The following is a 12,674-nucleotide window of genomic DNA, read 5'->3' on the forward strand; positions in this document are numbered from 1 at the left end:
GCTCATGCCAGACCTCCACCCCCTGAGAAGCCTCCCCGGCTGAGACCTATAAACTCCCAGAGGGTGACTCACTGGGCTCCCCAGCGCCAGTCCCCAGGGAGCATCTCCATGCTCCTCTTTGCCAGCATCAGCTAACTTCCCCCACACCTCACCCCACCCTGTCACTGTCTTCTGGCCAAGAACCTGCTAGGAAGCCTGGCACTCGGATAAGTCGTTGGCGCCATGACACAAGTTGAACACCAGTGCCATGGGAGTTTTCTCCCAGCTCCCACTGAGCTGCCAGTTGTGGGCCTAAAGGCCAAACCACTTCAAGTACTGCACAGAGGCCGAGCTCCTGGAAGACCAGGGCGGGTCCCAGCCGATCCATGTGCAAGCCGGCTGACTCACTGCGCCTATTTGTCAGGACTGGGCCGGGAGAGAACACAGAACAATAAACTCTATTTTCTGACCCTAAAAAGAAATGGAGTGATCTGGTCACCCAGGAATTTTGATGATCACAATTATAATGTCATCCATGCAAGCGTACAGGAAGTCAACCCTCCTAGGAAAACTTTCTAAGCTGGAAAACATGGGGGCTCTGTGTTGGGGGGCCAAGGATTGATGAAAAGTTTTGCAAATGGTTCTGGGAATGGCGAGGGTGAGTTGGGCGGCCCGTCCTGGTTCAGATGCCATTGCACCACGTGAAGAGCCCAGCCTGGGGGTCCGGTGGCAGAGGGTCGGGAGGGAGGAACTGATCACGCAGGAAGTGGCTTCTGTGCCAGCTTCACACAGATTCCGGTGTGAGCCCTTAGCTGTCTCATACTGGAACAAACGGCTTTTATTACCGTTGCACCTGCCACACAGATACAAAATAGAAGGGCCAATTATTAGGGCTCCAAAGGAGACAAGGTAAGAGCTGAGGAGCTCTCGGTGTCAGCAAGCGTCTTGTGTCTGAGTTGGCTGGTGCTTCTGCTGACCGCATCTGCCCAGACCCAGCGGGACCCACAGCATGAGAGTGATCGGGGAGACACCCACTCTTCAGCGTCTCTTTGGAGAATCTCAGCACTGGCCAAACAGCAGAACTGTGCCACCAGATACATTGTCGCAGTCGCTCCTGCTGCTTACTGAGGTTTGCAGCCAGTGCCCAGAGGCTGTGTTTAGGGCCACTCGGAACGGGGGTTCCCACAGGAGCTCCCTGTGGATGAGAAGCTGCAGCTGTTTCCTCATGCTGGCGTCTGGAGGACTTGGGGAACCCCAGAGAAAGCCCCTAAGTTTCGGCCCCATTTCTAAGGCCTGTCTGATTCTGATGTTTCACGGCTATCAAAGGCCAGGTGATGTGCTCCATCAGCCTGTTGCCGCTGCTTCGGAGCAGAAAACCCTGAGCGATTCTGTTCACCGGCTTGTGACGAAAAGAGCAATGTATCCAAACGTTCAGCTTCCGGCCGGGCTGTTGAGGAAGGTGGGTCCTTCTGCTCCCACCCCTTCCCTCGCAGATAAAAAAAATCCCCTGGGCCACCCCGATATCCTACCTCCACCTCGGGACCATGGAAGTATCAGCAGAAAACACACTGACCCAAGCGTGAAGAGACTGTGTCCCCAGACGGCACGCCGCCACTTACAGTCCCCTCTGCCTCTCGAGGCCTCTGCTTCCTCACCTGTAAAACCAGGGGGTGCCAGACCTCAGACACTGGGTTCCACCACCTAGGGAATGTCTTTCTTTCATAGCAGAGACCAACGCCACCGCAAGGGAAATTTCCAGGCGTTTAAATGACCAGCGCAAGGTTAAAAAGCAGCCATCACGGAAACAGAGGAGGGGACAACGACCAGGGGACAACCCTGATAGCGCGTCAGGGTTTGTGAAACATCGCTTTGTTTTTCGCGGCCTGTTTCTGCCAGACATTTTTCGGCTCCGAGGAGGAAGAGATCTCGCACTCTTTTGGTCTGGAGATAGTTTCAAATAATTCAACCAAATCCGACTACGTTGGAGGGAGGAAAGGCCATCCATCTGAGACAGCCGTAACATGCAGTGATGGAACAAAAACTGGAAGTCATTAGATAATTTATGTCCAAGCCGAGGTGCTGAATTGGGGGCCTGATGATCCCTCCGACCTCCTCTCTGCCACCGACCCTTGTTCTGGCCTCGTTAGGGCTGAACTGTCCCTATCTATCATAGAAGGGGGCCGGGCTAGCGTTCACCACTTTCCATCGTCCTCAAGAATCTCGAAAGACATCCTCGATTTTCTCCTCTAGTTTACATCCCTGGAAGATGCTACCAGGGGACATTTTGAGGTTCGGTCACAGACAACATGTCGCCTCCCTGGGGAGTTCCTTGTCGGGGGGGGAGGGCCCCTCCAGGTGACTCCGGGGAAAACTGCCCTTGCAGAGGGCCCAGAGAGTTTTGCCGACACGTGGCGTTGGGAGGGGGGTAAAGGAGAAGAAGAAATACTAGTGAAGCCCCCTGTCCAGCCTCCTTTTAGTGTGAAGGCGCAGAACCTCCCAACGCCCCGTGCCACCGTCCCCGGCACTCTCTCCAGTCGTCACAGCCCGGGAGGAAGCCCTGTGAGCGAGTGTATCAAGCATCCCCTTTCTCTCAGAGCAGACGGAAGAAGTCCGGAGAAGAGGGGGTTGGATGGCGTGAGCTCAGGCTGGCAGGGCCTGTGCCTCACGCAAAGCAGCCTGCCAGGCCGTCAGAGGGCAAGGGAGCAGCGGTGGCCCACAGATGCCCCGGGGGCAGGAAGAGGTTTCCTTGGGGAGTCGGTGCCCTTTTAGAGAAGAGCAGCCGAAGCTCATTAGGGCCCGGCAGCGGGCACCTCTGCCAGCCTGCCCGGGGCTGCGATCCGGCTGGCCCAGCCCTGTGGTCTCCAGCTGCTGCCGGACGAAGGGCACAGAGAGATGGCCAGGGCACTGGTCTCCTCACCACAGAGACTCCCTGCAGGGGCCCACGCCCGTGCCCCTGGGGAGTCCACGCCAAGACGACTGACCGGAGCCCTGGCTGCCGGCGGGTCCTCACTGGTTCTGGCCCATGGGCACCACAGGGGAGGCTGAGGCTAATGGAGGCTGGAACGGTCCAATTTCTACCAACCCAACTCAGTCTACACCCTGGAAGCCTCTGCTCCTGGTGCACAGAAAACCAGACACACAGCGAGAGCCGAGGCCTCCCAGTGGAGGTCTGGGACCTCCAGCGGCTCGGCGGCCCCGGGGTGTGACTTGGGGGACCCCCGAGTGCCAGGCCTGAGCTGCCGCTCTCTTGCTGTCAGATCTTGAGCAACCCACTTCGTTTCTGCTGGTTGGCTTCAATTTCCTCATCTTAAAAATACAGAAGTTGGGACAAATGGTCTCCAGGCTTTAAACTCACACTCAAGTGCAGACGTGGGATTTTGCCTCCCAACCTGGGAGTCCTGTGCCTCCGCTTCTCACCCGGGAGAGGGGCGTCCCGGTGGGTTCCTCTGTCCCAGGGGGCCGGCTTCCACCTGCCCTTCCCCGTCGTTCCCAGAGCCGCCACTGAGCTCTGTGTGTGTACCCAGCAATCAGATTTCTGCCCCAGCATTGGGCTTCCCGACATCTGAAGTTGGAACCCACCCCACCTTCCCGACATCTAAAGTTAGAACCCACCCCACCTTCCCGACATCTGAAGTTAGAACCCACCCCACCTTCCCGACATCTGAAGTTGGAACCCACCCCACCTTCCCGACATCTAAAGTTAGAACCCACCCCACCTTCCCGACATCTGAAGTTAGAACCCACCCCACCTTCCCGACATCTGAAGTTAGAACCCACCCCACCTTCCCGACATCTGAAGTTAGAACCCACCCCACCTTCCCGACATCTGAAGTTAGAACCCACCCCACCTTCCCGACATCTGAAGTTAGAACCCACCCCACCTTCCCGACATCTGAAGTTAGAACCCACCCCACCTTCTCGACATCTGAAGTTAGAACCCACCCCACCCCACAGGCAGGCACGAGTGGAATTGTTCTGGGCCTTCTCGCGGTTAGCTCTTCCGCTCACCACTCACCCTGCACCCCGCAAACACCACAGTCCCCGCTTAAGCAGGGGCACACCCCATCGATGGCCCACCGCCCACACGCAACAATATGTGCCTTACGCGCTCTGCCAAGAGCTGTGCCTGGGCCCCTCCCCGCTCCCGGAGTGTCCCTGGAGTTAATCCTCTTATTATTCCCTCTTCCCTATAGACCCAGACCTGCCCCAAACCCCCAGCATGCTGCAGCCAGGTCCTGGGTAGTTTAACTGTGTCGGAACTTGATTGATTGGTCCGGGATCTTTCCGGCAGTTTCTCCAAGTGTGGTCCCTGCAGCGGCGGCGTGGACATCCTCTGGGAGCCGATAAGGAAATGCAGAGTCTCAGGCCCCGCCTGCCCTCGGTGCAATTCAGATGCCCCCCTAAGCTCTGAGGAGCCCTGCTGTGAACTTCCCTTGAAGGTCAGCTGGCCCGTGAGAGGCTGCTCCCAGGTGACAGTCACTATTTCTCTTCTCCTGGCACAGGCTCCGGCCCCTGTCAGAAGCTGACCCGAAAGCAGAGCGTTGTGACTAAGCCAGTCGGTGGAGGGCAACCCGGAGGGAGGTCTATGCAGACCTTTCCGTAGAAACCGGGCCTCCTCCAGCTGCCCAGGGCCTCCAGACAGCGCTCACTGAAGTCTAGGCTGATGCCAGGGCCTTCTTGCCAAAGAAGGAGGCTATCCGCCTTCTAGGAGCAGAAAGAGTGGCAAAATAAGGCTATCCTTCCCCCGAGTCTCGGGAGAGCATCGTTTGTTTTCATCACGACCACCGCCGCTACTAGCAGATTGGACAGAAGCATCCAGCCCAGCCTGGAACTGTCGTGTGGACCCTGGGTTTACTGGGCAGAGGTTCAATCCCTTCTGCTAGCTTATGTCCCCAAACGGGTTTCCCCCCAACAGTGTCCCAGCCAGAAAGGGCCACGGGGTGGAAGGAAGGTGGACAGGTAGGTATAAGCCACGCTTCCTATTTTGAAAAAATTAAACGGGGGAAGCAACACGTGAAGTCCAACCCCCCACAACAGAAATCCAAATCACCGCTCTGCTTCTCGGGTGCGTGGGGAGCAAGACTTCCTGTGGCACCACAGACACCCCTTTTCAAACCTGCCCCTCGCCCCCGCCCTCTCCTCCCGATCTCTCCCACACTGGCCCAGGCTTCCTTCCTCCCTGCCCATGTCTTGGACCCCCTGAAAGGTGCCTCCCCAAGCACCCCGGGTTGGTCCCCAGATTAAGCTTCCTAGGCAGAGCCCACATCTCAGAGCTGCCCCTTGAGAACCTCAGAGTCATCTTAGGAACACGCCCGTGCCCGGCGAGCTGAGCCCGCACCTCTGCAGGCGGGCAGGGCGATCCTTACCATGGGCGGCCAGCTGCTCTTCTGCGCGGGCTGCTCCCCCAAAAAAGAGACTCGGGTCCCGTCTGGAGCCCCTCTCTCTCTCTGGACCCAGGGCCAGGTCCCCAACAGCTCCCTCGGCGTGGCACCCTCTGCAGGAAACGAGGCTGAAGGCAGTGGGCCGCTGGCCCCGGGCCGACGCCCTGGGCACCCCGGAGGATGTTGCTGTGGTTTTCTCCCGCTGCTGCGGCTGCTCTTTCACAAAGAACCACCGCGTTGCACAGTTCCTCTCAGGCTCTGGTGGGGAAATCGGCAGCACGCGCTGGACTTTCCAGATGCAATGCTTCTCGAAGTTTTCTTTCTTTCCTTCTCCTCCTCCCCCACCTTTTTTTTTTTTTTTTTTTTTAAACACTCTCTCTTTTTCCCCTTTGTCAGCTAAAAAAAGTTGGCTGAGGTCACGACATACAATGGCCAAGCCTGTGTCACTGACCAGATGCCTCCCACCCCCGCCAGGCCTGTGGACAACGGCGCCTTTGTCCACTGTATTTTAGGCAGGACTCTCTGGACCAGCCCAAGCCCCGCTGGGGAATGTTCCGCCAACTTCTTCCCAACCCTAAGTCAGGGTTTTGGCCCCGGCTCCGGCCCCAGCTGTGTGAACCCGAGGCCAGATAAAACCTAACATAAAAGGACAGAGAACTGTCCCCCAAAGAACCCTGCATTAGGCCTCCCCAGGGCCAGGACGCCGGGGCCCCAGAGGGGTTAGATGAAGGTCCGCTGCCTTCACTCTGCCCTCATCACTTCCAAATCTGCACAGACAGCAGGTGGCAGGTGTGGTGCGTCTCAGAGAAAAGAGACCTGAGGATCACAAGCTGTTAGCGGCAAGTGGAGAAAGGATCGGACCTTGAGAACAATACCGTGCCCTCCAAAGAAGTGAATTTAGGAAGGGGCTTGGGTCCTTGGCGACTATGTCGTATCACTGCAGTTAGAAAGCTTTCTGGAGGACCTGGCCGTTTGGTTCACTGGTAGAATGTCGGCCTGGCATGTGGATGTCCCGGGTTTGATTCCCAGTCAGGGTACACTGGAGAAGCAGCCATCTGCTTCTCCACCCCTCCCTCTCTTCCTTCTCTCTCTATTTCTTCCCCTCCTGTAGCCATGGCTTGGTTGGAACAAGTTGGCCCCAGGTGCTGAGGATGGCTCCATGGCCTCATCTCAGGCATTAAATAGGTTGGTTGCCAAGCAACGGAGCAATTGCCCCAAATGGGCAGAGCATCGCCTGGTAGAGGGCTTCCTGGGTGGATCCCAGTTGGGGTACATGCAGGAGTCTGTCTCTCTGACTCCCCACCTCTCACATAATAAAAAAAAAGAAGAAAGAAAGAAAGAAAGAAAGGAAAGAAAGAAAGAAAGAAAAGAAAGAAAAGAAAAGAAAAGAGAAGAAAAAAAAAGAAAAGAAAAAAAGAAAGAAAGAAGAAAGCTTTCTGGAGCAGCTGAGGTTTAGCACTTAACATAACAGACGTTTCCGTGTCTGTTCTCGGATGCGGCCCTACAGGATTTTAGGAAGTGAGTCTCCCTGTGGAAGTAAATGGGATTTTCTGGAGGGGCCCAGGTCCCAAAGCCTGGGTGGTTTCCTGTAAAATCATTTCTTCTCCCCAGCGTCTGCCTGGATGCACCGTTTGCTTGGGAAGACATTTCAGCACCAGCTCCGAGGGTGGGGCTAGGAATTCTGTGCTCTCATCAAGAGGCTGGGTCAGGTCAGGGGCACGCCCTGACTGGCTCCCCAGCTGTGATATGTGGAGCAGGGCCTCTACACTGCGGTTCCTCCGAGGGGATAATGGAGATGGTCACAATATATTTCTCAAAAGGTAACTGTGAGAATCAAAGGGCGGAAAAGCCATATAACACTTAGCATGGTGGGAAGGGGAAGGTAAGTATGCAATGAGGCCCTGGCCAGTTGGCTCAGTGGTAGAGCACTGGCCCAGCATGTGGATGTCCTGGGTTCGATTTCCAGTCAGGGCACACAGGAGAAGAGCCTATCTGCTCTCCACTCCTCTCCCTCTCACTTCTGTCTTCCCCTCCTGCAGCCATGGCTCTCTTGGAGTGAGTTGGTCCCAGGCACTGAGGATGGCTCCATGACTTCCTCCTCAGGCACTAAGAAGAGCTTGGTTGCTGAGAAAGAGAGCAGCAACCCAGACGGGCAGAGCATAGGGCGGATCCTGGTTGGCATGTGTGTGGGGGTCTGCCTCTGCCTCCCCTCCTCTCACTGAATAAAAAAAAGAACAAGAAAAAGTGCACAATGAGAGCGAGTTGATGTTACTGCCCCAGTGGTTGAAGAGTAGGAGCTGCAGACTCCTGAACACAAGAGTTTAGACCCTGGCCTGACCTGTGGTGGCGCAGTGGATAAAGCGTCGACCTGGAATACTGAGGTCGCCAGTTCAAAACCCTGGGCTTGCCTGGTCAAGGCACATATGGGAGTTGATGCTTCCTGCTCCTCCCCCTGTTCTCTCTCTATCTCTCCCTCTCTCTCTCTCCCCTCTCTAATAAAAATGAATAAATAAAATCTAAAAAAGTAAATAAATAAATAAAAAATCAAGAGTTTAGACCCAACAGCAGCAGCAACAACAAAAATGTAACCCAACAAAAATGAGCAAAGGACCCGTCTCCAAAGACGATACACCAATGGCCAATAAGCACATGGAAAGATGCTCCACACCACTAATCATTTGGGAAACGCAAACCACAATGAGATATTACCTCCCACCCACTAGAATGACTACTATCAGAAAAAAAAAAAAAAGGAAAAAATAAGTGGAAGCGAGGAGGTAGAGAAATTAGAACCCTGGTGCCCTGTTGGTAGGAATATCAGATGGTGTGGCTGCTATGGAAACTAGAAGGTAGGTCCCCCCCAAATTACACATAGAGTTACATGAGCTAGCAGCTTGACAGCTGGGTATGTATCTAAGAGAGCGGAGAGCAGGGACTCACACGATATCTGCACACCGGTTTGTAGCACCATTGTTCACAACAGCCAAAGGGCAGAAACAACCCAAGCGTCTACTGACGGATGAATGGATACACAACATGAAGTAAATACATACAATGAGATATTATTCAGCCTCAGAAAGGCAGGAAATTCTGACACATGCTACAACAGGGATGAACCTTAGGGCCTTTATGCAATATAAAAATTGGCCGGTCACAGAAGGACAAACATTCTATGACTCCATGTCTATGAGTTTCCTAGAGTCGTCAGATTCATGGGCATAGAAAGTAGAAAGAGGGGTTGCCAGAAGTTGGGGGTGGGGGTGGGGAGGTGGAAATAGGAAGCTACTATTTAACAGATACACGGTTTCAGATTCACACAATGAAAGAGTTCTGGAGACTGACGGTGAGGATGATTGCAGGAGAAGGCACGTGTTCTCAATACTACTGAGAATGTCCCGACAGGCTCCCGGCATGCCGTGTGGATCTCGCCACACCACACGAAAGATAGTTCAGATCAAGGGGCCCCGGCTGCGAACACGTGAGCCACGTCACGAGACACACAGGGGCAGGGGCTGCGGAGAAGCTGAAACGTGCAGCCGCCCGGCCTCGTGGTGATTACAACGGTTAAGAAGACTGGGAAACGGGTTGGGGTGTTTATAGCAGGGCTCACCAGGGGCCAATCTCGGGGAAACTGAGGCAGCACAGTGAGCATCTTGCTGGCAACTACAGGCCTCTCTGCTTAGGAGTATGGCACACTCAGCGGCCCCGAAAGTGGGTGACGATCTGGACACATTAACTCCTTGGTCTTTAAATCCACAGTCTGCCTTTCTGGTCCTTCCATTCCAACCCCGCGGCAAAGTTCACCTCTTCCTTTTCCGAGCCACCATCATGGCTGCCGGGGGGACTCTACTTCCCCTCTATGATTATTGGGCCCAATCAGTGGCAGGAATGACAACCACTATTCCTTACTGAGAGCTCGCTATGGGTCAGGTGCTGTTCTAAGTGCTTCGCATGTCTTATGTCACTTAACTTTTTTGTGTGTGTGTGGCAGAGACAGAGAGAGTCAGAGAGAAGGACAGATAGGAACAGACAGACAGGAAGGGAGAGAGATGAGACACATCAGTTCTTTGTTGCAGCTCCTTAGTTGTTCATTGATTGCTTTCTCATATGTGCCTTGATGGGGGGGGGGGGGGCTACAGCAGACCAAGTGACCCCTTGCTCGAGCCAGCAACCTTGGGCTCAAGCTGGTGAGCCTTGCTCAAACCAGATGAGCCTGCGCTCAAGCTGGCGACCTCGGGGTCTTGAACCCGGGTTCTCCGCGTCCCAGTCCAACGCTCTATCTACTGTGCCACCGCCTGGTCAGGCTTATGCCACTTAGCCTGCCTAACAAATCAACAAGGGAGTTCCGTTATCGTCCCCATCGAATAGAGGAGAACACAGAGGCTCCGGGGATGGGTCAGGAAGGGACAGGGAGATGAACAACTTGAGGGTTCCATCCTTTGTGTCCAGCATGAGCAAAGGGCTGGAGGAGGCAGCGTGGGAGGGTGTGGGGAGCAGTGGCTGATGGACCACATCCATCAGAATTTACGAGGCACGGGAGGTGACAGCGCAGTAGCTAAGGATAGAGGCAGATGATGGGAGGCCATGAGAATACCAAGGATAGGACACTCGGACCCTTCTCCAAGCAAGAAGCAACCGTGTTTGGGTTCTGAGCCCGGGAGATGACACCAAAAGCATTGCGCTCTGCAATTATCATCACGATACCAGGAAAATAAAATGATCAGATTCCAAGGAGAGATGAGAAGCAAGGAGCTGCTGACAGGATCCCCCTCCTTTCTTTCTCCCATCATAAACACAAGAGAAATGCTTTAACTCAGTGCCTGTGGAATGGTCCCAGCCCAGCCACGAGAAGACAGCAGGCATGGTGTCTGGAGCTGAGGGGTCCGCCGGCGGCTGCGGAGTTCCCTGCGTGCGTCTTCTCTCTCTACGGTATGTGGGTCGGGGGGCGGGGGGAGCAGGTGGCAAGGCCACACCCTGACCTTGGAGGACAGCCACGCCGCAGCAATCCTGAGACAGGAGCAGGTGCATCTCAGCTCCCAGACCCGGGCTCCCACCCACGAGAAGGTAAAAGCAAAACGTCAGTTGCACCTAGACTGCCGTGATTGTCACCTCAGTCTTTATTAAAATGGCCCCAGAAGCTTTCGCTGCCCCATCACTTCTCGGTTTTATGACAGCAGAGGGGACACTTTGAAGGCCCCTCAGCCGTGACACCACTCTGGCATGCACCGTCACCCAGGGGAACAGATGCCATCACACGTAGGCATGCACAGCTATCGGCCACACATCACACAGAAATCACGGTCGTGGCCGTTCCCGTGGTGGCCGCCTGCCGATGGCCAGGGGCCTTTCCGGGCCGTTATAAACCAGGAGGCTCATCTGCTCTGAGCTGAGCTGAGCGGCACAACCCAGCCCTGTAGACGTTTCACTCTTCGGGCTTACCAAAGTGAGGATGTCAGGGCGTGTGAGACCTGCAAAGGCTCTCTGACGGGTTCACTGTGGGGGCTGTCCTACCGCTGAGTGAAGAAGTCACTCGCGTTTTGCTTGACGGATAGTCTTCTGTCATTAGAGTTGCTGTGAGGAGCATGCACTGGCTTCCCTCTCTTGGGTCTCAAATGGGGAGGTTTTTGCATAAGAGGTTTCTACATGCAAACAGATGAGGAACAGCGGGAGACCCACGATCCAGAAGCAAAGAGACTGACTTCCCCGAGTCGCTTCCCCCGAGCAGGGCCGCCTCTTCCGGAGTTTTAATGAAGTCAGATGCGGCCGACAGACCGTCTTGTTCGCCGTCTGCATTTCATTCGGGTTGCAAACTGTAAACCAAAATAGGCCAGATTCTCTGTAGGCCCTTGTCTTCTCTGAAACGAATCATCATCGTGTTGTCGCGTAATGATAATTAATAAGGAAGAACATCTGGGCATGGCGATGACTCACTTTTTCTAAACGCTTCACAGTCATGAAGGAAAAATCACTCAGCAGTCCCTGCAGTCTCCGGGGTGCAGCACCTCAAAGACCCCTGCCCCTACCCCCTAACCCCTGAAAGGCAGCCCCTTGGCGAAGTGATCAACCAAGCACCTAATAGCTACTCATGACCTTTTCCTGCATCCTGCCGTGGACAACGCAGGCAAGTATAATACAAAGGGCCGCACTTCTAACATGTGGAAGCAAGCCACCTACCAAGAGCAGTGTGGGGGAAAAACACAGCTACACCAGGGAGTCTATCATAAGTGCCAAGTGATAAAATGACAGACAATAAGAGCTTTCAGAACCCAGAGGAGGGAGCTCTCCGCAGGGGCGGTCAGGGGAGGCTTCTCGCGCCAGAGAGAGAATGCACGGTGACAGCAGAGATAGAAAGGGCGTTCCCGGAGCAGAGGGGCATCAAGGAAGAGGTCGGTGAGCCCGGGGGACCGACGCGGCGTGGGGGAACCGGAGACACGACAAGTCGATGCTGAAGGGAACGGGAGACCCAGAAGCAGTGACCCAGACAGAACCAGCTGTGGGAGGATGTGGAGACAGAACCACGTTTGGGAGGATGTGGTCACATCTGTTGGCGGCAGACCCAAGTTCAAAGTGAGCGACTGGGGGAAGTGTGGCCCTCAGCCCAGGGACCCGGAGCCTTCGCGCGGAGAGGGAGGTGACAGGTGACATCCGACAGGTCAGCTCAGTTCAGAAGGAAAAGATGAAGAGCTGCCCCTTGAGGTGTGTGCTCACTCACCTGGTGGGAGAACGGATTCTCCCCGATACCCCACGGACCCAATCCCTCCCTCCCTGGCGCCCTCCATCAGTGCATGCAGACCCCGGGGGCCCCTCTCCAGGACTCTCTCCCATCCAAGTACTAACCAGGCCCGACCCTGCTTAGCTTCCGAGATCAGACGAGATCGGGCGCGTTCAGGGTGGTGTGGCCGTAGACTCTCTCTCCAGGACTCTCAAAGGCAAGAACCAGTTTTCCTCATCCAACCCAGCCCATGCCCCACGCTCGGGGGCTGAATGACGGAGAAGGAAGGAAGGGGAGCTGGGAGAATCGGAGTCACAGAGACCAAATGGGGAGGGGGTGAGTCCTGGAAAGAAGTGTGACGTTAGCAGCGCCCAGGTGAGATGCTGAAGACAGTGCTCCCTGGTTACAGAGAGAGGCTGTCTCCCCGGCTAATCTCGGAAAGAGAAGTGGGCCCGGGAATCTGATCTGCGCATACAAGCGGCTGTGAGCGTGAGACACACACAAAGGGAGGCATTCGAGAAGAACGCAAGAAACAGCAGGAACAGGGCTGCGAGGAAGTAGCTGGCCCCGGACTGCTGGGCCCCTGGCTCCCGCCAGCTGAG

The 12,674-nt window shown here is 55.3% G+C and overlaps 1 protein-coding gene across 6 annotated transcripts in view; it reads right to left on the reverse strand.

Moving 5' to 3' along the window:
* Positions 1-12,674, reverse strand: part of GAS7 (growth arrest specific 7) — a 220,422-nt gene that overhangs the window by 98,238 nt on the left and 109,510 nt on the right. Inside the window, exon 1 of one of the 6 annotated variants that reach the window (XM_066364872.1) lies at positions 5,346-5,631. The exons of 4 other annotated variants lie outside the window; for them this stretch is intronic. In XM_066364872.1, coding sequence (XP_066220969.1) covers positions 5,346-5,348 — 3 coding nt within the window. In that variant the 5' untranslated portion in view covers positions 5,349-5,631. Of the gene's footprint in view, positions 1-1,552; positions 1,635-5,345; positions 5,632-12,674 lie in introns of those variants that run through there. One more of the 6 variants, XM_066364876.1, reaches the window with a different exon arrangement.

This window comes from Saccopteryx leptura, chromosome 2 (genome assembly GCF_036850995.1).
Source record: "Saccopteryx leptura isolate mSacLep1 chromosome 2, mSacLep1_pri_phased_curated, whole genome shotgun sequence".
Taxonomy (NCBI): domain Eukaryota; kingdom Metazoa; phylum Chordata; class Mammalia; order Chiroptera; family Emballonuridae; genus Saccopteryx; species Saccopteryx leptura.